The 26,118-nt window shown below is 39.3% G+C and overlaps 1 protein-coding gene across 5 annotated transcripts in view; it reads right to left on the bottom strand.

Moving 5' to 3' along the window:
- AUTS2 (activator of transcription and developmental regulator AUTS2) overlaps positions 1 to 26,118 on the bottom strand; it is a 1,213,422-nt gene that overhangs the window by 699,831 nt on the left and 487,473 nt on the right. The window contains exon 3 of one of the 5 annotated variants that reach the window (XM_074390595.1): positions 15,363 to 15,425. The exons of the other annotated variants lie outside the window; for them this stretch is intronic. Coding sequence (XP_074246696.1) covers positions 15,363 to 15,425 — 63 coding nt within the window. The remainder of the gene's footprint in view (positions 1 to 15,362; positions 15,426 to 26,118) is intronic. 5 annotated transcript variants of the gene reach the window in all.

Here is a 26,118-nt window from a genome sequence, read left to right as displayed (position 1 = left end):
CCCAAAGTACTAGGATTACAGGTGTGAGCCACTATGCCTGACCATCACAAAACTTTTCCTAGAGAAATTTTTAAAAATCTAAAGAAATAAAGAAACATATCTTGTCTATGAGTTAAAAGCCTCAATACTGCTAAGATATCAATTTTTTCAAACTGGTCTACAGATTTAATACAATCTAAACAAAAATCCCAGCAGGTCTTTTTGAAGAAATTTACATTTATAAAGTGATTCTAAAGTTCATACAGAAATGCAAAGAGCCAAGAATAGCCAAAACAACTTTGAAAAAGGAAGAAGTAAGCTGGAAGACTAATATTACCTGATTTCAATAGATTATAAAGCTATAGTAATCAAGATGTGGTATTGGCGTCAAAATAGGTCAAGATTAGAAATTTTCTTTTTCTGAGAAGATTCAGATAGTAAGTATTTTAGGTTTTGCAGGACACATATGTTTTCTGTCACATTTCCTATTTTTATTATTATTATTTTTATACAACCCTTAAGAAATAGAAAAAAGCATTCTTAACTAACAGGCTGTGAGCTTTCCTTGGCCCAAGGGCTTTGGTTTGGCAACAGACAAACTGATTAGTAAAATAGAACAAAATTAGACCTACACATAAATGGACAACTGATTTTTGACAAGGATGCAAAGGTAATTCACTGAAGAAAGGACAGTCATTTTAATACATGGTGCTGGAACAACTGTATAGGAATACGCAAAAATAGGCCAGGCGCCGCAGCTCACACCTGTAATCCCAGCTCTTTGGGAGGTCGACGTAAGCAAATCACCTGAGGTCAGAAGTTCAAGACCAGACTAACCAACAAGGTAAAATCCCATCTCTACTAAAAAATACAAACATCATCCAAGTGTCGTAGTGGGCGCCTGTAATTCCAGCTACTTAGGAGGTTGAGGCAGGGAGAAATGCTTGAACCTAGAGGTGGAGTTTGCAGCCAGCCAAGATCATGCCACTGCACTCTAGCCTGAGCAACAGAGCAAGACTCCGTCTCAAAAAAAAAAAAAAGATAAATATGCAAAAGTAAATGAGTTCACTATATGTCTAATTTCATATACAAAAATTAATTCAAAATGGATCACAGGCCTAAATGTAAAAGTTAAAACTATATCTCTTCCAGCACAAAACATAAGGGAAAAACCTTGTATCCTTGTTATTTAAATAATTTCTTAGATATGACACCAAAAGGTTGACACATAAAAAGAAGTTGATGGATTATATTCACCACAATTTGAAACCTTTGCTTTGGGAGACTGAGGCAGGAGGATTGCCTGAGTTCAGAAGTTCAAAAACAGCCTGGGCAACGCACCAAAACACTATCTCTAGGTTTTTAAAAAATTCGCTGGGTAAGCTAGTGCATGCCTGTAGTCCTAGGTACTCAGAATACAAAGGTTGGAGAATGGCTGAAGCCCAGGGGTTCAAGGTTACAGTGAGCTATAACCATGCCAGTACACCCCAGCCTGGATGACAGAGCAAGATCCCATCTCTAAAAATTAAATTAAAAAAGAAAAAGTAAAACACAAAACTTGAAGCCTCTTCTTTTGTAAGATATTGTTAAGAGAATAAAAAGACAACATACTGGGAGCAAACATTTGTATATAATATGTCAGAGAAAGGTCTTGTACACAGAAGAAAGAACTTGACACTCAAGAAGAAAAAAATGCAATTTTTAAAAATTGGCAAAAGATTTGAACAGGTAGTAAACTAAAGAAGATATATGAATCACAAATCAACACATGAAAAGGTGCTCAACATCATTATTCATTAGGGAAATGCAATTCAAGACCACAATAAGATACTACTACACACCTATTAGGATGGTAAAAATGGAAAAGATGTCCATAACAAGTAATGGAGAGGATATGGAAACACTGGGGCTCTCATACACTGTTGGTGAGCATATAAAATGGTTCAACCACTTTGATTATTGTTTGGCAGTTTCTTGAAATATTTAGCAAATATCTAGTACATTATCCAGCCATTCCACTCCTATTTGTCCAAAAGAATATACATTGTACTCTTTCATAAATGTTCATAGCTGCATTATACATAGTAACAAAAACTGAAAACAATCCAATGTATAAGCACATTCTGGTATATCCATAAACTGAATAATACTGAGGAATATTATATATAGCATAATGTGAACATAATGTGAGTGAAAGAAGGCAGACCCCCCCAAAGAAACAGTGCAAACAGTATGTGCAATGTGATCCCATTTATATGCAATTCTGGAAAAATGTATATAACTTGATAGTGACAAACACCCCCCACCCCCCGCTTTTTTTTTTTTTTTTTTTTTTTTTTTTTGAGCTGGGAAATAAGCTGGGGTGGAGACAGAATAGAGGTGAGGGAGAAAAGAATTACAAAGAGACAGGAGGAAACTTTTTTTTTTTTTTTTTTGCTTTGAAATGGAATCTCACTCTGTTACCCAGGCTGAAATGCAGTATTATGATCATGGTTTACTGTAGTCTTGACCTCCTGAGCTCAAGCAATAGTCCCACCACAGCCTTCTGAGTACCTGGGACTACAGATTCGAGCCACCATATCCAGCTAATTTTTAATTGTTTTGTAGCAAGAGTGTTTTCCAATGCTGCCCAAGCTCATTTTGAACTTCTGGGCTCAAGTAATTCTGCTTCCTCAGCCTTCCAAAATGTTGGTATTACAGGTGTAAGCCACCACACCTTGCCTATTCATTACCTTGATTGTGTTGGTCCTACAGGTGTATACATGTCAAAACTTATCAAGCTGTATAGTTTAAATATGATCAGTTCATTATATGCCAATTATATCTCAATAAAGCTGTTACAGACAAAAGGAAAATACAATCATCCTATGATTATGCCAAATCACTGTATACAAAGAAGTTTGTTACAGTGTGTGTGTGCATACAACTAAATGTATATGTAGTTTAAAAATGATCAGTTCATTATATGCCAATTACCTCTCAATAAAGCTGTTACAAATGAAAGGAAAATACAATCATCCTATGATTATACCAAATCACTGTATAGAAAGAAGTTTATTTGAGTATGTGTGTGCATACAACTAAATGTATATGCTATATGGGTACAATTTTTCTAAAGACAATCTGAAAGTTTTAGAAATGAGTACTAATCTTCTGGCTAAAGTAGATAGAGGTAGCTTGTCCTCACTGCCTACTCCTTGCAAAATACATACTACTTGCCTCCTCCACCATGATGATGGAAGCTCCTACTGATAGTTTTCTAACTGGAGAAGGTGCCTACACAGCAAGAAAGTAGTGAGAGGAGATGCGTGGGTTTCCTCAGGACTTCTTCAGGCTTTGTATAGGCAGATGACAACCTGAAAAGTCTTAGCCATATACAACCACCCAAAAGGTATCAAGAAAATCAACTATCAGGCAAAGAGAGGGACCTGAGCACATCATGAGGAAAATCAGCATTAAAAGAACTATCAGTGATTTCACTAACCAGAAGTAAGCAAGTTCATGAAATTTGAAGAAGGAAGGTCAACAGGGTCAGAAATTGAAAGCTCCACAATGTAAAATAATATTCCTGCTTTGTTTACTAGTGAATCCCTAGCACCAAGTCACACAGTAGGTACTGAATGACACGTCTGTTGACTGGATAGATAGGAAATAAGAAAAATCACTTAATTTTATGACTTAGAAATTTACTGGTGACTTTATACAGAAAATGTTTGAGTAGAGAAGACCAAATCAGTCTGCAGCTAGTTAAGGGCTAAATAGGAGGCAAGGAGGTATTTTGTTAACAGAAAGTTCAAGAAACACAAGACTAAAAGGCCAGGTTTCTCATTCAAAGTTTCCAACTCGGATTAAAGTCTTTAGACCAATCATATACTGTTCTTGAACTTCAGACACAGTTCAGACTGTTTGGAACAATTTTAGCCCTTTGGGAATTCCATCATTAAAACCAGAAGTAAAGTACTAAAAAGTCCAGCTGTATCTATAAATATTTTTAAAACATATGCAACAAGTAAAACCTCCCCTCTTTCCTCTAGGGAGACATGTGATCTTAGCCTGACTCCTGCTTTGAATTAGAAATGCTCTCCTCTCCCAAACTTAGGATGATTTTGAAAAAGTTTTTAAGATAAATTTCCTCGCAGGAGATTACAATAAATCATCCATATACCGTAAAATTTAATTTGGAAGTACCAGGTTTTAGCAAATCAACATTTTAGGCAAGTAGTCAACACAAGATTGAAAAGTCATTTTATTTCCATAGTTACATTCTTAGTCATTCTTAGGATTAATAAAATTATTTTTTGAATGGATCTTAGAGGTAAGGAACCATAACTTTCATAATATGTCCCCCTTTCAAACACACACAGAGAAAACACACAAAACAGATCCAGATGAGCTGAATTTTAAACACACACACACACACACACACACACACTCTTCACAGAAAAATCTACCAATATTTTTTCTTTCCTAAAAGTTAATATTAACTGGCATCAACTGGATTTTCATTATTCACATTTGCTATTCAACTGACAAAATTAAGATTTCCATTTGCTGAAAGTGACCTTCAAAGTTGTTAGACTGCCTTATAATTCTACCTATAAACTTCTGCAAATACATTTTGTTTCTAGTTAAAGTAGGTTAAACAAAACATTCCTCCATACTGAGTCTAACTGATGAACGGAAATACAGCTTCTTGTTAACCAAAAATCTCACACAAAAATATATTTTTGCATGAGACATCTTAGTTGATTAAGTAGAAAGAGGCAAAAGACCTTTTTTTTTCTGAGTTTCTTTTTTTTTTTTCTCTCCTTTTTTTTTTTTTTTTGGATGAGTCTTGCTCTGTCCCCTAGGTTTGAGTGCAGTGGCATGATCTCAGCTCAATTCAACCTCTGCCTCCTGGATTCAAGCAACTCTCCTGACTTGGCCTTCTGAGCAGTTGAGATTAAAGGCACCACAACTAGATAAATTTTTTGTATTTATGGAGAGACAAGGTTTCACCATGTTGGCTAGACTGGTCTTGAACTCCTAACTTCAAGTAATCTGTCCTCCTTGGACTCCCAAAGTACCAGGATAATAGGCATGAGCCACTGCGCCCCGCTCACTTTGTTCTGAGTTCTTAATCCCAGTTTTTAAATTCACTTCCTCTCATTTGAAGATTTTTCATTTATAATAAAAATGTGTCTAGGACACCAAATTTCTCTCATTATTGCAATACTTACCAGAGCAAAGCAATGCAAAATAAAGGCTAGCCTCCACCCTACCACCACTCTATACTCCTCATGGATTAAGCTCTGAGAGAAATCCACAAATAGATAAATCCTCAAGCATTTGCTCCTTGACATAAATGCTTTGGATAACTAAATTGCCTGCTTTGTGTCCACAGATCCTTTTGACTCAATGATCTTTCACTGTGTTGGATTCCAAAGCCTTGCTTAGTCTCTAATGATATTTACCACCTCTTTTTCAACACCTTCTAATGTTCTTTTAAATAGAGTAGGCATGCTTTAAGATTTCAAACATTTTGTCCATCAAGTGTTCTACAGTTGGTGGCACTTAAAATCCTGTCTTCATATTCCATAGTCAGAAAGGTTTCCTGTATTTCATTTGAGCCTCTTGCTATGCTGAAGGCAAAAATCTCACTATTTACACAAGATCATCACTATCCTAAGACACAGAGCCGGATTTTCATTTGGATTGTAAACAGTAGTGTCTTAGTAATACTTACCAACCAGCTCCTTGGGAAAAGAAGTAGGTATGTACAAATGTACATCTATTTATTATAAATTTTACTGATACAAATCATGTATAGCAAGCAATTTACAAATAATAAACTACATGCTAAACTTTACTGAGAATTCCAACCAAATAGGAAAATTAACATTTACAGAATGCTTCTGTTAAAATATGTATAATTCTTATATCTACAGCCAACCTATGGTTGTATCTGAAAAATGAGTATAGTTTGATAAAACATGGTTGATGTTTTTGAACCAGTAAAATGAGAGTGGAACACCTAAGACATGAATGACATGAATAGTTTCCTTCATCAAGGACATGAATAACTTCTTTGTTGAGTTGGAAACAGTTTTAAAATACAAGAAGACAGGCCGGGCGCGGTGGCTCAAGCCTGTAATCCCAGCACTTTGGGAGGCCGAGGCGGGCGGATCACGAGGTTGAGAGATCGAGACCATCCTGGTCAACATGGTGAAACCCCGTCTCTACTACAAATACAAAAAAATTAGCTGGGCATGGTGGCGCGTGCCTGTAATCCCAGCTACTCAGGAGGCTGAGGCAGGAGAATTGCCTGAACCCGGGAGGCGGAGGTTGCGGTGAGCCGAGATCGCGCCATTGCACTCCAGCCTGGGTAACAAGAGCGAAACTCCGCCTAAAAAAAAAAAAAAAAAAAAAAAAACACACAAGAAGACATTTCCTTGTTTGGCTATCTACAATGTAAAGGATGCAGAAACAACATACTTTTAAATTTAATCTGTATTAACAACATTTTGTCCATCATACTTTTAAGTACAGACAATCAACAAAATAAATGATCAAATTTGGATGTACAGTGCTATGGTTTGAATGTGTCCCCTCAAAACCATGTGTTGGAAACTTAAATCCCCAGTGCAATAGTGTTGGGAGATGGAGCATAATGGGAGATGGTTAGGTCATGAGGGCTCCACTCTCATGAATGGATTGAAGCTGATTATAAATGAGCTTCAAACTCTCTTGAGGATGTTCTTTCACCATGCGATTATCTTCTGCCACACTGTGATACAGCAACAAGGTCCTCACCAGATGCATCCCCTTGATCTTGAACTTCCCAGACTCCAGAACTATGAGCCAAATAAACTTCTATTGCTTATAAATTACTCTTTTTGTGATGTTCTGTTATAGCAGCACAAAACAGAACAAGACATACTGTTTATCAGTTTCTGTGATATAACTACTCCCACCATGTCTACTAAAGTGATGTCATTGAATACAGAGTTAGAAAAAGAAGCTCAATAACACATCACATTTTGTAGTATTTCTATCATATACCAGATATAAATAATTTCAAGGTCATAGATATTAGTATACTGTAGCAACTAATGAGGAAGTGATGCATTTCGAATATTGATTACAATTGAGTAAATTATATTAAAGGCACAGGTAAGTTTACATAACTTTTTTTTTTTTTTTGAGATGAAGTCTCAGTCTGTTGCCCAATTGGAGTGCATCTCACTACAACCTCTATCTCCTGGGTTCAAGTAATTCTCCTTCCTCAGCCCCCCGAGTAGCTGGGATTGTAGGAGCCCGCCACCATGCCCAACTAATTATTTTTTTCAATAACTTTTAATAAAGCTTTTGTTTAAAAAAAATGGTTTTGTTAAAAAAAAGGCTCACAAAATTCTTGAAAACTTAATTGGTTCTTATGAGCTGTTAATGAGCCAGTTCCAGCGTAGCAAAGTATAATCCTTTTTGTCACAAAAGCAAGGCTCCTGCCTCACTGTCATTGGCAGATGGCATCTGGGCTGTTCCTACTGGTGTGTAAGGGGTACATAAAGATATGTAGGCCACTATCCCTCCTAGATGGTTAGGAATCTGCAGCAGGACTGGCAAACAGAACTCTTCTCCAGGTAAAGCTAACCCTGGCACCATTATTCCACGTTTTCCACCAATTGAGTCAAGATGCTGATGGAGAACAAAAGCAAAGATACAGTTTTGACATTAACACTTATTTTATTTTCTAATATAGATGTGTCTGAAAGCTCTCTTAGCTGCTATCCACAGAATGCAATGAAAACATAAAAGCAGATCAGAATTTAAACAAGGAAACATACAACAAAACCAAGTAAGTTTTGTTCTGACTAAGTCAAAATTCTTCAGTACCAAAGTCTTCTCCGTAGGAAACGGCACGCTTCTCTCATTCTCTACTTCTCCCCCATTTCCTTTCTTCCTTCCCCTCTCCTCCAGTCTCCTTCCTTTCCCCCTTCAGGGGTTGGAGGGATTGATAGAGGAAGACATTTAATTACTCTATCTTGGCCCTTCTTCTACCTATTAAAACCCTATTATCCATACAGCAAGCAAATGGCACAGAAGGCTGGGCACAGTGGCTCAAACCTGTAATCCCAGCACTTTGGGAGGCTGAGGCGGGTGGATCATTTGAGGTCAGGAATTCAAAACCAACTTGGCCAACATGGTAAAACCTCGTCTCTACTCAAAATACCAAAATTAACTAGGCATGGTGGTGGGCACCTATACTCCCAGCTACTTGGGAGGCTGAGGCAGAAGAATCGTTTGAGCTCAGGAGCTGGAGGCTACAGTGAGCCAAGATCGCACCACTGCACTCCAGCCTGGGAGACTGAGTGAGAGTCCACCTCAAAAAAAAAAAAAAAAAAAAAGGAGAGAAAAGAAGCAGAGAGAAGCAGAGAGATGCGGAGTGAAGTGGAGGGGAGGAGGGTAGAGGAGAGGGCACAGAAAATTAAGACATGAGGTAGGAAGAGCATGATAGGCACAAAAGAGAAAGAAAATACTGTCTTGATGAAAAAAGAAACTTTACTTCATTAGGTTCAAACAGGAGTACAGTACCCCTTATCTGTGGTTTCAGTTGCCTATGATCAACCACAGTCCAAAAATATTAAATGGAAAACTCCATAAATAAGCAATTCATCGATAAGTTTTAAATTAGGCAGTATTTTGAGTTGCATGATGTAATCCCACGTCGTCCTGATCTGTCCCACTCAGGATGGGAATCAACTCTTTGTCCAGCATGGTGAATACACTATCTGCCTATTAGTCACTTAGTAGCTGCCTTGGTTATCAGATTAAAAAGAAAACAGTATGGATAGGGTTCGGTACTGTCCACAATTTCAGGCATCCACTGGGTGTCTTGGAACATACCAACATGGATAAGGGGGACTACTGTAAGGGCTAAACCAGAGTCCTATTAACGTAAATAAACTGACCGCCTACCATATGCCTGACCCTGAGTACAGGTCATGGAGAAAATGGTGATAAATAGGCCAGGAAAGGCCAGGCACAGTGGCTTATGCCTGTAATCCCAGCACTCTGGGAGAATGAGTTGGGCAGATCACAAGGTCAGGAGTTCGAGATCAGCCTGGCCAACATGGTGAAACCCCATCTCTACCAAAAAATATAAAAATTATCCAGGTATGGTGGCAGACGCCTGTAATCTCAGCTACTCAGGAGGCTGAGGCAAGAGAATTGCTTGAACCCAGGAAGCGGAGACTGCAGTGAGCTGAGATTACATCACTGGACTCCAGCCTGCATGACAGAGCAAGACTTTGTCTCAAAAAAAATAAAGAGGCCAGTACACCTGACCACTTGCCCACGTACAAAACATCAAAGAATGAAACCAGCAGATCCACTGTCAACCTGAACATTAAATTTTCCAGAATTATGATGACAGCAGATGACTACTTTAGGGTCATAGTATTCAGAAGACTGGAAAAATTTCAGACATTCAAGGGTCTGGAGTTTAATTTAGCAGGGAGGCATGCACAGGAAGCAATGAAAAAGAAAGGGAGCGATGCATTGCCATCCAGAAGGGAAAAGACAATCCTGGTCAGAAAGTGCAGCATGATAGCTTCCACTCTTGGTGAAGTGTTGGCATTTGCATGTTTGCCGCAGGGAGAAACAAAGGCAGAAAACTGTACCATCTATATCACCATTCTACTAGGAATCTCCAGGTATAATTTCTGATCAACTTCTAAGTGTCTTCATTATGAAACCAGGATCAGTAAAAGAATGATATTTGGCAACGGGTGTGGTGGCTCATGCCTGTCATTCCAGTATTTTGGGAGGCTGAGCTGGGCGGATCACTTGAAGTCAGGAGTTCCAGACCAGCCGGGCGGATCATTTGAAGTCAGGAGTTCCAGACCAGCCTGACAAACATGGAGAAATGCTGTCTCTACTAAAAATACAAAACGAGCCGGGCATGGTGGCACTTGCCCATAAACCCAGCTACTGAGAAGGCTATAGCAGGAGAATCACTTGAATCTGGGAGGTGGAGGTTGCGGTGAGCTTATATGGCGCCACTGTACTACAGGCTGGGCAACAAGAGCAAAGCTCCATCCCTCAACTTTCCACACCCCCCAAAAAAGAACGAAATTTGGATGTGTCTCCGTTGTTCTTTAATTCACTTTAGGTCAACAAACACTTTGCTCCTCCTATGTACAGGGCATTTGTTAAGCCTTGTGAGATTACAAAAGTGAACATGACAGGGTCTCTGGCCAATCACATAAAGATGACATGTACACATAGACATATGGAACACTGTGTAAAGTCAGCATTTCAACCATATAAACAAGGCAGGAGACTCAACAAATCTGGGTTTGAATTGTGCCAACTTCCGGGACACAGGGCACAGCATATTCTCCCTGGGCCTACCTTTTATGTACTCTCAGAATTGGGAGGGTGCATAAGAACCATCCCATCTAATAATGAGTCACAGTTAATATTCTCTCACATCAACCCTGCAAGATCAACAACAAATGTCTACAATACTGCCACTCACTTAAACCCTCTAAATAATGCCCAACCCTCTTATGGACAGCCCAAATTGTTAGAAAGTTCCTCTTTATATGTTGAATCTACCTGAATCTTCTACCCACTGCTCTCTCCTGTGTCCTCCAGGACCCTATAGAATAAGTCTAATTCCTCTTCCACATGACATCCCTTTAAATAATTGAAAACAGTTATCATATATCCCTCCAGGCTATATATCTACAGTTCTTTCAACCATTTCTAATAGGACATGATTAGAGTCCCTTCAACCATCTGGATAACTTTCTCTGCATGCGCTCTAATTGGAATACTCCCTTAGCTTTGTTCAAACAGGCTGCTCTTCAACTGTGTTTTCACAATTTGTATCTGTACTGTCAAGATACATTCTTAGCTCTACACACAGGGTTTCACATCTAACTCTTTTCAGCACTTAAGCCTGGAAGATTTCAACCACAGTGTTATCCAAAGGCCTTTTGGGATCTTACTCCTATCATCCAAAGTGTAAGTGATCTCTCTCTTCATCAGGCTATCCACACATTTGATGCAAAAGTCAATTCCAACCTCAGTCAAGTCACTAATAAAAATATTGACATAACTGAATCAAGAGCACACAGACAACCACAGACCATTCTTGATGTTCCATAATTACTAAACCTGTTATAATTCTGCCTAACTGCAGTAAGTCCTCACTTAACATAGTCAATAGGTTCTTGCAAACTGCAACTTTAAATGAAACTATGTACAGTACATCCTTGGATAACATCTTTTTGTTCAACATCTTTTCACTATAATGTTGGTGAGAAAAAAAGACTGGTTTCACTAAATGTCATTTTTCTTAACGTAGCAGTTTCCAAGAAATGACTGACAACATTAAGTGAGAACTTACTGTGAACTATTACTAACTTGAGCCTTTTCCATATCCTCTACAAAGATTTTAATACAATGCTTTTTTTATAATGCCAACTCTTTATTAGCAAAGAAAACAAATCTTCAGAACTCAAAATTAAAAAAGGTTTTTTCCCATCAGAAGGAAGGGTGGAATATATCAGGTACACATTATTTAAGATATTCCTCTAAAGCATAGCTTGGTAAACGATGGCCAATGGGCCAAATCAGCTTGCTGATTGTTTCTGTAAATAGTTTTATTAGAACACATCCACATCCATCTGTTTACATACTGCCTATATGGCTGCTTTCCTGCTACAGTGACAGAGCTGAGTAGCTGTACCAGAGACTGTATGGCCCAAAAAACCTAAAGTATTACTATCTGGCTATATATAGAAAAAGTTTCGCAATCTCTGTTGCAGAAGAATATAGTATGGCATAACTTTTTTTTTTTTTTTTTTTTTTTTTTTTTTCCCAGACAGAATCAGGCGCCATCACCCAGGCTGGAGTGCAATCAGGCAATCTCGGCTCACTGCAACCTCTACCCCCCGGGTTCAAGCAATTTTCTTGTCTCAACCTCTGAGTAGCTGGGACTACAGGTGCCTACCACCATGCCCTGCTAATTTTTACATTTTTAGTAGAGACAGGGTTTCACCTTGTTGGTCAGACTGGTCTGGAACGCCTGACCTCAGGTGATCCACCTTCCCTGGCCTCCCAAAGTACTAGGATTACAGGTGTGAGCCTCCGTACCTGGCCATAATATTTTTAAGTGAACCTATACCAGTTCCCAGTGATGACTACTTCTTTTATTAAACTCTCAGAAAGCATTCATTAATAATACCTTCTAGAATCTTTTCTGAGCTGACATCAAGCTAATTGGTCCACAGTTTCTACAATTCCCCTTTTCCATTATGAAAATCAGAAATATAGAGGCCTTTTCATTATTTATACAATGAAGATACTGAACAGATAATACCTTTTAGCCATGTGTATTTGTACTCCTAAGGTATATTTTTAGCTCTAGACACAGGGTTTCATATCTATTCTTTTTGTTATTTGTACATTAAGGATACCAAATAACTAATGCCTTTTAGTAATGAATCTATGGTATATTTTAACTTATTTGTATCCATAGTTTATGTTTTCATAGAATACATGTAGTTCACATATTTAAAGAGCACACTCAATATTGAGTGCCTTTAGCTACAAGGCATGCTTGGGGCATCAACGGCAGGTTAGCAGAGAAATTAGAGAAAGCTGAAACATAATCAGGGGTACAGAGGCTAACTCTGCACTGGAACATCCTTCTGACAGAGTCTAAATGAAAAATCTAAATGAGTGTGCTGAACTTGAGGGAGACACTGATTTACTCTCTTATGGATCCAATAGTGTTACAGTAAGACAAGTAGTTAACAGTAGTTTCTGAGCTATGTTGAGACACTGCCAATGGAAAAGCAATCTTTTGATGTCCAGTAGGAAAGGAATTGTTCTGGATGGAGCCAGCTCCTCTAAGCAGAAGGTGAAAGCAAAATACGGGTTTATTCCCTTGCGAGAGAGACTAGCAAATATAAGGTATCATTACTTCAAGACATCCAAGGTAGAAACCTGAACTACCTAAACCAGACATAAATGGCAATGATTTGGTGGAAAGCTCAGTAATGGCCTTAAAGTAAATGAAATGCTCAGTTCAAAATAGGAGGTAAATTCCAGATAACACCAAGTGAGCAAATTTCTAATACCTCCCAAGATTGGTTCAAATTTGGGGACTGGTTACACCAAAATATACGGGATAATGTACATGTATTGCCTCCTACTTAGGGCAGGTCATGGCTTCTGAGCCAGGTGCTTCTACAGCAAACGGTCTTGCTTTACTTCAGTGTGCTGTACAATAGTATCATTTTCTATATATGCCATGATGAGGTAAGGGTTCAGAAGCATTGGATTCAGCCAAACCTTCGGGTGACAGGACTTCAACCTTAGTAGCTAGAAGACTGGACAAGATAGGGGATAATGGAGGAGAAAAGGGATTTTGGAATAAATGGGTTAACTTGAGTGAGCTACAACTAAACTGCAAGGACACTAATCCTTAAGCAGGGTTTTTAACAAGGGAGACAGAGAGGCCCCCTATGTGAAAGGAATGGTCCAAAATAAAAAGGGTGAGACTCCACAATAATTTATATGGGGCCAATGTCAACTAAGGGCCCCCCCGTGAAATTGATGAGGAGCATAACAAATGCCAAAGCAGTTACATGGGATCCAGTCTCACCCAGATAAAGAAGTTAACACTCAAGGGAAATACAGGGTATGTATAATGAAAAGTGAAGGAAAACTTCTGTATATCAAAAACTATCTAACCGGATACAGAGAAATACCCTACTAGTTTTTGTAACCACTACCAGTGATTTCTTTCAGGAGTGCAACAAACTGCAAAAGTCAGCTAAACCGTAATCAATCTACAGATTTTGTAAGGATGCATAATATATTCAGTTGACAAACAATTCTGCCAAGTAGCTCTTCTACATGTTGATCATGTCAACAAAATTAATCTGACATTTACAGCTATTTTGAGAATAAAATGCAGTTGCTTAAATTATTCTGTGGAAGCAACATGAGACAGAATTATTCAGTTGACAAAATCTAATTAGGTGTAAATTATTTCAGGTCATATAAATTATAAAACCTTTCACAGATAAGTATTTTAATTCAAAGTGGTTCAAAGTGCTGCAGAATATTAATAGGTCCACATTGATTAGCAAATACTTTCACATTTCTGTCTCTGTAGTAGCACCTAGTCCCCCAGTATTGGCCTAGATGGTAGTTCTCATTCTGCCTTTGTGGGCCCTACGTTGTATAAGGAGGAAAGAAGGAAAAGAGGGCATTTCTATGTTGGAAACTTTATACAATTTACATATTTATTGAAAAATAATTCATATACCATAACAATACATTTTTCTGGTAAACAATATTACCTTCCATTTGATAAATGGAGAAATGAAGGCTCGGAAAGATTAAATAATACTGCCATTAACACGTAAGTCATCCAAGGCACAATGTCGGAACAGAAATGCAGAGTATTCAAGGTGGCTGAATAGGAACAGCTCTGGAATGCAGTTCACAGCGAGAACGCAGAGGGTAAGTGATCACCACATTTCCAAATGAGTTTTTACTGTCCACAAACCAGGAGATTCCTGGCTGGAAAAGCGCCACAAGTTTCCAGCACGACTGTTTCAGCTGGCGCTGCGGGTCTCCCCATAAAAACTCACACAAATCTGGGTGGCCGTTTCAACCGGTGCCTGGAATGCCTGGGAGACAGAGTCACCCATTCACCTGAAAAAAAGGGGGCTGTAACAGGGAGCCAGATGATCTGAATCGGTGGGTCCCACCCCCACAAAAACCAGTAATCTGAAATGCTCTAGACTGAGAGCTTCACAGCAAGCACAGCTGGACCCGGGACAGTCCAGCTCTGTGGAGGGAAAGGCATTCACCATTACCAAGGCAGTCCACCACTACTGAGGCAATCCACCACCCTGAGGCAAACTGCCATTACCGAGGCAATTCTAACTACACCTCTATAAACAAAACCACCAAGGAAGTTCACGCAGCAGCTGGGCAGAGCCCAACAATGCCTCTACTGGCAGACTGTGACTCGGCTACCTCCATGCTGGGCAGGGCATCTGTGAAAAAAGTCAGCAGCATGTCAGGAACTTATAAATAAAGCCCCACCTTCCCAGGACTGAGCACCTGGGAAAAAAAAGGTGGTTATGAGTTCTGCAGCGGCAGATTAAATGTATCTGCCCAGCAGCTCTGAACGGAACAATGGAGCTCACAGCTCAGCACTTGAGCTCCTATAAGGGACAGACCGTCTCCTCAAGCAGCTCTCTGACTCCTGTATATCCAAAGAGACAACGCATAAGGGATACCTCAAAATGACATCTGGCGGGTATCCTTCGGGGACAAAGATAACAGAAGAAACTGGCAGCAACCCTTACTGTTTTGCAGCTGACACAGGTGATCCCCAGGCAAGCAGGGTCTGGAGTTGTCCTCCGGCAGTCCTACAGCAGAGGGGACTGACTGTTAGAAGTAAAACTAAAAAACAGAAAGAAATAACTTTATCATCAACGAAAAGGACATCTACTCAAAGACCCAATCCAAAAGTCACCAACTTTAAAGACCACAGGTAGATAAATCCACAATGATGGGAAGAAACCAGTGCAAAAAGGATGAAAACACCCAAAATCAGAATGTCTCTCCCCCTCCAAGGGATCACAACTCCTTACCAGCAAGGGAACAAAGCTGCATGGAGAATGAGTCTGATAAATTGACAGAAACACGCTTCAGAAAGTGGGTAATAACAAACTTCTCTGAGCTAAAAGAACATGTTCTAACTCAATGCAAAGAAACTAAGAACCTTAAAAAAGGGTTTGATGAAATGCTAACAAGAATAAACAGCTTAGAGGAGAATATAAATGAATTGATGGAGTTGAAAACACAAAACGAGAACTTCACGGAGCACACACAAGTTTCAAGAGCCGAATCGACCAAGCAGAAGAAAGGATATCAGAGACTGAGGATCAATTCAATGAAATAAAATGGGAGGGCAAGATTATAGAAAAAACAGTGAAAAGAAATGAACAAAGCCTCTAAGAAATATGGGATTACGTGAAAAGATGTAATCTACATTTGGTAAGTGTACCTGAATATGATGAAGAGAATGAATCCAAGCTGGAAAACCTCTTCAGGATATGATCCAGGAGAACTTCCCCAACCTAGCAAGGCAGGCCACCATTCAAGACCAGGAAATCAAGTACAGAGAACATCACAAAGATATCCTCAAGAAGAGCAACACCAAGGTACATAATCTTCAGATTCACCAGGGTTGAAATGAAGAAAAAAATGCTACGGGCAGCCAGAGAGAAAGGTCGAGTCACCCACAAAGGAAAGACCATCAGACTCACAGCACATCTCTTGGCAGAAACCATACAAGCTAGAAGGGAGTGGGGGCCAATATTCAACATCCTTAAAGAAAACAACTTCCAACCCAGAATTTTATATCTGGCCAAACTAAGCTTCATAAGTGAAGGAGAAATAAAATCCTTTACGGACAAGCAATTGTTGAGAGATTCATGGCTACAAGACCTGCCTTACAAGAGTTACTAAAAGAAGCACGAAACACAGAAAGGAACAACCAGTACCAGTCATTCCAAAAACGTACCAAATGGTAAAGAGCATCTATACAATGAAGAAACTTTGTCAACTAATGGGCAAAACAACCAGCTAGCATCAAAATGGCAGGATCAAATTCACAAATAACAATATTAACCTTAAATGTAAATGAGCTAAATGCCCCAATCAAAAGATACAGACTGGCAAATTGGAAAACATTTCTGCAATCCACTCATCTGAGAAAGGGCTAATATCCAGAATCTACAAAGAACTAAAACAGATTTACAAGAAAAAAATAAACAACCCCATCCACAAGTGGACGAAGGATATGAACAGACTTCAAAAGAAGACATATATGAGGCCAACAAACATATGAAAAAATGCTCATCATCAATGGTCATTAGAGAAATGCAAACCAAAACCACAATGAGATACCATCTCATGCCAGTTAGAATAGTGATCATTAAAAAATCTGGAGAAAACAGATGCTGGAGAGGATATGGAGAAATAGGAACACTTTTTTTTTTTTTGAACGAACTCACAGCAGAGCAATTTCAAAGAAATGTTTCTGCTGTGTTTTATTTTTTTATTTTATTTTATTTTTTGGTGTGTAAACTATTCTTTCTTTTTTTATTGCATTTTAGGTTTGGGGGTACATGTGAAGAACATGCAAGATTGTTGCATAGGTACACACATGGCAGTGTGGTTTGCTGCCTTCCTTCCCCTCACCTGTATCTGTCATTTCTCCCCATGCTATCTCTTCCTACCTCCCCACCCCACTGTCCATCCCCCATTTCCCCCCAGTGGACCCCAGCGTGTAGTGCTCCCCTCCCTGTGTCTATGTGTTCTCATTGTTCAACACCTGCCTATGAGTGAGAACATGCGGTGTTTGATTTTCTGCTCTTGTGTCAGTTTGCTGAGAATGATGGTTTCCAGGTTAATCCATGTCCCTACAAAGGATGCAAACTCATCGTTTTTTATGGTTGCGTAATATTCCATGGTGTATATGTACCACATTTTCCCTATCCAGTCTATCATCGATGGGCATTTCGGTTGGTTCCAGGTCTTTGCTATTGTAAACAGTGCTGCAATGAACATTCGTGTACATGTGTCCTTATAGTAGAATGACTTATAATCCTTTGGATATATACCCAGTAATGGGATTGCTGGGTCAAATGGGATTTCTATTTTTAAATCATTGAGGAATCGCCACACTGTCTTCCACAATGGTTGAATTAATTTACACTCCCACCAACAGTGTAAAAGAGAAATAGGAACACTTTTACACTGTTGGTGGGAGTGTAAATTAGTTCAACCATTGTGGAAGATAGTGTGGTGATTCCTTAAGGACCTAAAAATAGAAATTCCATTTGACCAGCAATCCCATTACTGGGTATATACCCAAAGGATTATAAATCATTCTAGTATAAACACACATGCATACGTATGTTCATTGCAGCACTGTTTACAATAGCAAAGACCTGGAACCAACCCTAATGCCCATCGACGATAGACTAGACAAGGAAAATATGACACATATACACCATGGAATACTATGCAGCCATAAAAAATGATGAGTTTGTGTCCTTTAAAGGGACATCGCTGAATTGGGAAACCATCATTCTCAGCAAACTGACACAAGAACAGAAATTCAACCACCACATGTTCTCACTCATAGGTGGGTGTTGAACAATGAGAACACATGGCCACAGGGAGGGGAGCATCATACACTGGGGTCTGTTTGATGGGGACTAGGGGAGGGACAGCGGGAGGTAGGGAACTGGGGAGGAATAACATGGGGAGAAATGCCAGATATAGGTGACAGGAGGATGGAGGCAGCAAACCACATTGCCATGTATGTACGTATGCAACAATCCTGCATGTTCTGCACATGTACATTTGTACCCCAGAACCTAAAGTGTAAGAAAATATATATTTAAAAAAAGAAATAAAAAGCATTTAGAATTAAAAAACTACGCAAGGATGGCTTATCCCTCTTTTTTTTTTTAAACATGGGGTCTCACTTTGTCATCTAGGCATGATCTTGACTCAGTGCAACCTTCACCTCCTGGGTTCAAGTAATTCTCCTGACTCAGCCTCCCAAATAGCTGGGACTACAGGCATATGCCACCACACCCAGCTAATTCTTGTATTTTCAGTAGAGATGACATTTCACTATGTTGGCCAGGCTGGTCTCAAACTCATGACCTCCGGTGATCTGCCCACCTGGGCTTCCCACAGTGCTGGGATTACAGGTCTAAGCCACCACACCTGGCCCACTAGCCTCTTAAGAACCTAGAAAACAAGAGCCATGTAGTCAATTTTAGAAACCAAGAGCAAGCTATTTAGAGGAGAAGCTACACAAAGATCAGAAACCTCTTTTCTACCAAGGATTACGAATAAAATTAAATAAGGAGGATATTGGCCAGCCTAAAGCATTGCAAAGGAAGAGGTAGTGAAGGAGTGACCAAAAAAAGACTACGAAAAAAAAAGAAGGAAAAAAGAGAAAGTAAGCAAGATGGCCATCCTACCCAAAGGTTGAAATAGAGTCTTTGCTTATATCTGATTTACTAGAGGACTAGAAATTTTAATAAAAATATTGAATTAAAACTCTAACATTTAAATCACTTGTGATTAGGAGAACTTACTCTTCTTTCAAATGAGGACAATGTTATTTGTCTTTCTCATCCTCAAAGAGACAATAAAGAAAACAAATACAATTTTTTGTAATGAAAGGCACACAGAAAATACGAAGAATGCTTCATAAAGCAAATGACAGCCATGCAGAAACGCTCATTACAGAACACTGACCAATAGTAGGGCAACCTACGTTAGGAATGAAAATGTCATTAACAGTGGTGATTTGATTCCATGGATAAATCAGGCAGTGTCTAGGAAACATAGAATCTTCTCTGCTGTTCTTCAGAATCATCCCTGTTTTGCACTAGTGCCATTATCTCTCTGATGTCAGCACATTACTTTCAGCTGAACCTCGGGACTATGTAAGGTCAAAGGTTTGATCCAACCCTGGCTACCAGAGAATGGAGAAGGGGAGAAACCCATCTGTCATGAAGTGGCAGTTCTTATTCTGCTAGAGGACAACAGCTGTGAATGGCCTACACATCAAGTTCAAATACTATATATATATCCACCGCACATTCTAAACAGTGTGGTCAGGCACAAGCTGTCCTAAAAGGAGAGAATAACTCAAGCCTCATGCTAGGCCTGCTAAGCTTTTCTAATCCACTCTGGTTTTTATCCTGCAAAAACAATACTGCCGTGATCATCTAAAATAAGAAAGGAGGGGCTTGCAGACATCAGGGAGGGAAGGTAACAGAAAGCAAAAGAAGAAAAGAAAAATTAAAAAGAGTGAGAGGAAAGCAAGCAAGAAAAATCATTTGTAACCGTAAAATCATGTCCTCGCTTTTGTCAGTGTTCTCTCCCAATTCTGTAAGAGTTGAAGGCCGCCAAGTAATAGGGCCTGCAGAGTTTTCCCTTGGGCTGTAGCCAAGGCCAGTAACCCTGCTATTAGAGACCTGCCAAGCTTTGTCAATGCAATCTGCTGAATGCCTTGAGTGACAAGCGATCAATATTCTCCACTCTCATGGGTCATCACAGGTGACACAGGACTAAGTAATAAAACAGCCCTGGCTGCCTTCTCTAACTTAAATGCTTCCCCAGCCACAATATTTCTTTTTTGTCTAAACGCCTCTAGCTAAATTTCTCATAGATCGAACCATCTGATGGGGATAGAGATTCTGAAGAATTGCAATGTGTCTGAATTGATGCTAGCCAGTGAAAGCTCAGTAGACTGGAGAAATAGGTTCAAATAAATCGAAAATGACTAGCTACAGAGTTGTAATCTGCCAGCATCAGACCCTGTAGCAACAAGCCAATATGAAAAAAAGCACGCTGACAACCAACCACCACCAAGTCACCTGCTAAAATGAGAACCCATTTTTTCCCCACTACTGTGTCAATGATAAGCACTTGCTCTGTGACATCTCTGGTGGTAGGAGATGGGAGGGGGAACCTCACACTGTAGGGAGCAGTCAGCACTATAAATAATCAAGAACTATTACCTTTTCCCAGGAATGAGGAAGAGGCAAAAAGGTACATTCAAAGTAAAAGCATGAGGGTGTGCTGTCTGTTGGGATACAGACCAGGTATCAGCACCTCCTTCCTCTTGGTTGACTAGACTGCATGCACTGCTCTCTTTTCCTCCAGCCCTACAGAGAAGCAGCTACTGAGGAACAGGAGAACTATGAAGTGAGGCACTCATTCCTATGATGACCCTAGGAAAGCTTCTAGTCAGAATTACCAAATGGAGTGAGATTCTTCAAGTAGTGTTTCTGAGCAGATGACAGAAAGCTCAAGGTGACTGACCATTTAAACAATTCAGTAAATTTATGATATGCCATTAGGTCCAGAAGAAACCCAGAAAGGTCCTAGGAGTCCTTCTATCTGCTTCAGTAAAGTATTTCATTTTAAGTAACCCACACTACAAAAAAACTATTTTAAGACTTCACATTCTTAAGTGTTAAGGTTTTCTAATGTACCTTGTGAATTTCTGTCCTGTTGAAATACTTTTTTTTGAGACAGAGTCTTGCTTATCGCCCAGGCTGGAGTGCAGTGGCACAATCTTCGCTCTCTGCAAACTCCACCTCCTGGGTTCAAGTGATTCTCCTGCCTCAGCCTCCAGAGTAGCTGAGATTACAGTCATATACCATCACGCCTGGCTAATTTTTGCTTTTTGTTTGTTTGTTTGTTTGTTTGTTTAAGTAGAGACGGCGTTTTGCCATATTGGCCCTGCTGGTTTCAAACTCCCGACCTCAGGTGATCCACCGAACTCAGCCTCCTAAAGTGCTGGGTGCTGGGATTCCAGGCATTAGCCATTGCACCCAGCATCCATTGCAATAATTTCTGTTCAAACTTAAATAAACACATACATCCTCAGAACACATCTAATACCTCCAGAGTGCCACCAAGCTGACGGGACAGGCAACCCAAATCTCCTCACCCTCTCTTTCTTTTAGGCACAAATGGCTATTGGGAGGCCCAGAATACCAGGAAATACAAAACAAAACCTAACTAAAATTGCTGCTGAAAACCACAGCTTTCAGGACCCAGTGCCCTTTTAGAAACAAAGGTTTGGTATTTCTCTGCATGGAGTAAAGGAACACAAAAATAGAGAGATTTATGATTTATATTCTTGTTCATACTGACTTGCTCTCACTTCTAATTAAATTATTCTTTATTCTACATTTTTTACTCCCTATAATAATTATAACAATGATCTACATCCCAAAAGCCATACCAAATGATGCTTGAAAAGCTGGTAGCTGAACCAGCATATTTAATATTTTATACCCTGATATTCATGAATTAGAATTTGAAATAAGGATAAAATCAAGTCATTAATAAGGCATCTCTGGACAGCTTAAAAAAAAAAAAAAAAAAAAAAAAACCAACCCAAAAACCCATGACCTTTGGTAAAATTTGACAGAGAATTCTCTAAGAAAAAAAAATGTGATTTTAATTCAAGATTATCCCTCTTAATAGGAATAATAGGCTTATTACACAGGAAGCAGCTAATCTATAATAAGCAGTGTCATCTGCTTATTATAGATCTCACAGATCAACATGGAATGAAGAAAGCTTATGTAGAACATAACTGTGGGAATAGATGTTTATTAGTAACATGAAAGCCCTGGCAATTAGGATTAATTATAAAAGGAGAATCTGACCTAACTGATCCTAGCTCTATCCACTTAAAAGTCAGAGAGAGCTCTGCTCCATGGACATCTCCATGAACCCTTTTCGCTGAGGTACTTCAGCCTCCCCAACTGCCACAGAGGTCAATTCTTGCCAACCCCCTCCCCCACCCCCAATCACTTGGAAGTCTTGGTAGGCCATGAGATCAGTTGGCCACATACCTAAAATGGCACAGTGACGTTACCTGGTCAGTCTCCCAATGCTTTAGAAAAATACATGGTAGCATTAAGATGCAAGTGACAGTCAAATGTCTTAGTGGTGAAAAGAAATCTCAAGTCTAGAATGACTACATCAATCCTTCTGGATTATCACTACTTATCGAAAGGTCTCACAGACTGAGAGTCATACTTCTACAAAAAGTGCAGATGCCCAAGGCAAAACAAGCAATCACTTGGATTTCCTTCTGACATGTGTGAGCATTTCTCTGTGGTTAGTTAAGCACCTCTGCTTTGCTAGAAAACCATGTCAGCCAAAGATCTGATGAGCTGAAGAGGCTACATTAATTGCCTAGTTGATATGACTGCCTTTCTTTTCTTAAGCTACATTCACTATTAAACAAATATTGTCAATTGCACTCTAAAGAATCAGGACAATGTCCCTACAAGTCACTGACACTATGGGTGTAATGTGTCAGAAGAAATACAAAGCAGCTATACAAAATCCTTGAAAATGAAATCTTTCATAATGATAAAAAGTAATACATACTTATTCTAGAAAATAAATCTACTTATGTTTTGCCAATCTGAACATAATCACTGACTATAAGCATCCGAATCCATTTTTTTTCAGTTTTCAATTCATTCTTTTCTCTTTTTCTATACATAATTCAAATATTACTGTATATACCTACTTTCAGTAAAATGAAGATAGAGCAAATATTCTTCCTTGTAGTAAATAGTATGTGTACTTCTTACTTAAGCTCTGCATAATATTCCAAAATACAAAATAACAAATTAACCATGCACTGGCATGATGATGGGTATTTAGACTGTGTGAAGTTTTTCTTTTTCCTTTTTGTTGTTGTTGTTGTTATTTGTTTGTTTGTGAGACAGGTTCTCACTCTGTCACCTGGGCTGGGGGGCAGTGGCACGATCACAGGCTCACTTCAGTTTCAATCTTGCAGGCTCAGCGGATCTTCCTACCTTCGTTTTGCAAGTAGCTGAGCACAGAGCCATGTGCCACCACTTCCAGCTAATTTCATTTCTTAAATTATTTGTAGATACGGGATCTCTCTATGGTGCTCAAACTGGTCTTGAACTCCTGGGCTCAAGTGATCCTCCCATCTTGGCCTCCCAAAGTGCTGGGATTACCAAGCGTGGCCTAAAGTTTTTTTTCCTTATCTGATCACTAACTCAGCATAATGTCCTAGACAATGAATTAATGGATCAAAAGATCCATTTTGAAGGGTCTTGACAAACGTTCTAAGAGGGCTTTCCAGTGGTGTATAAAAGTGACAGTCTCACTATATTTTTCCCAGAAGTCAGTAGTCTCATTTCTACAAATCATTATTCAATTCCTAAGTAAAAAACAGTACCTCCTTATTACTTTTAATTGCATTTATTTGACTATTATATATACTACATTGTTAGATATTTAATTTCTATCATTATTCCAAACCAGACTTTACTGACTGGCAGTAAACTGAGCTAATTTGATTAAGAGACGTTAAATGCCTCAAGCCTTCTGAGGAATTATTGTTTTAAGGATGATTCTCTTTCGGTTAAAAAGCCGCAATCCAAAATGCATCGTAAGTTAATCACACTGTACTTTTCGCCTCTTTTTCCCCACTAAGAACTTTTTCTTGAAGAAATGATGATCATTAAATACCTAAATGAGAAAGATGTTGATCAAAACTGACATCATCACGTAAGTTAACAAGCCTCCTCACTGTGCACTGACTTGGATATTACCACACTCCGGAGTGCTATACAAATTTGTAAATAGCTCTCAGGGGAGGAGAAATAGAAGTGAGTTTGAAAAAGCTTAATCTCATAAAGTCTAAATAAAAATGAGTAATTTAAGATTCTTAAAATTATTTACTGGGGCCAGGCGTGGCGGCTCACGCCTGTAATTCTGGCACTTTAGAAGGCTGAGGCAGGCAGATCACAAGATCAGGAGTTCAAGACCAGCCCAGTCAACATAATGAAACCCTGTCTCTACTAAAAATGCAAAAATTAGCTGGATTTGGTGGGATTCACCTGTAGCCCCTGCTACTTAAGCGGCTGAGACAGGAGAATCACTTGAATCCGGGAGGCAGAGGTTGCAGTGAGCCAAGGTGGCGCCACTGAACTCGAACTCCAGCCTGGGTGACAGAGCGAGACTCTGTCTCAAAAAAAAAAAAAAAAAAAAAAAATTATTTACTGAGTATAGATCTGTAAAGTAAGATTTTTTAAAATTAAACTTTTAATAGGACATAAAGATGATTGCTGGCCGGGCGCAGTGGCTCACGCCTGTAATCCCAGCACTTTCGGAGGCTGAGGCGGGCAGATCACAAGGTCAAGAGATCAAGACTATCGTGGCCAACATGGTGGAACCCCGTCTCTACTAAAAAACACAAAAATTAGCTGGGTGCGATGGCACACACCTGTAGTCCCAGATGCTTGGGAAGCTGAGGCAGGAGAATTGTGTAACCCGGAAGGCAGAGGTTTCAGTGAGCAGGGATTGTGCCACTGCACTCCAGCCTGGCAACAGAGCGAGACACCGTCTCAAAACAAAACAAAACAAAACAAAAACAATGATTGTTGCAAACAGATAAGAGACATCCGCTTTTCATTCATTTCCTCTACCAAACATGACTTTGAACTTAAATATGTCTTCCCTAGAAAAAAACAAAAATAAAGACGGTTTTAGTCTTTTAGACAGGAATAAAAGACCATTCAACTCCAAAATTAAAAAGAAAATGTGAAATTTAGTTTTTTAAACATAGTTTGGTAAGTGAAAATTTTATAATTTATGATCATTCAACTATTGAGAAGTTAATCAAGAATATGTTCAATTTGTACTTCAATTGCCTTATAGGGATGTGCTTTTAAAATAAAAATTTGTAAGATATTGCACATATAATTTTCAATTATTTTATAAAACTTTAAAAAATGATGGCAAAATTATCAAACTGATTTATTTCTTATTATTGCAGCACCAACTTTTCCTACAAAATGCAAAGATAGTCAGCAACATCATTGCTAACACTTTAATTCTTCTTAATCAAAACACAATTCATGGCTGGGCGCGGTGGCTCAAGCCTGTAATCCCAGCACTTTGGGAGGCCGAGGCGGGTGGATCATGAGGTCAAGAGATCGAGACCATCCCGGTCAACATAGTGAAACCCTGTCTCTACTAAAAATACAAAACATTAGCTGGGCATGGTGGCGCGTGCCTGTAATCCCAGCTACTCAGGAGGCTGAGGCAGGAGAATTGCCTGAACCCAGGAGGCAGAGGTTGCGGTGAGCCGAGATCGCGCCATTGCACTCCAGCCTGGGTAACAAGAGCGAAACTCTGTCTCAAAAAAAAAAAACAAAAAAAACAATTCATACAATCCCAGCTACCTGAGAAGGAGGTTGAGGCAGAGGAATCACATGAGGCCAGAAATTTGAGACCAGCCTGAGAAACAAAGCAAGGCTCCCTCTCTAAACAAAGTGTTTTTAAATAGCTGGGCATGGTAGCATATACCTGTAGTCCTAGCTATTCAATAGGCTGAGGTGGGAGGATTCTTTGAGCCCAACAGTTTCAGGCTGCTGTAGGCTATAACTGTTCCACTGCATTCCAGACTGGGTAACAGAGTGAGACCCTATTAAAAATAATATTTTA

The sequence above is a fragment of the Saimiri boliviensis genome, chromosome 20, assembly GCF_048565385.1.
Source record: "Saimiri boliviensis isolate mSaiBol1 chromosome 20, mSaiBol1.pri, whole genome shotgun sequence".
Lineage (NCBI taxonomy): Eukaryota > Metazoa > Chordata > Mammalia > Primates > Cebidae > Saimiri > Saimiri boliviensis.
Note: the sequence above shows the minus strand (reverse complement) of the source record. Positions and strands in the feature narration are given on the sequence as shown.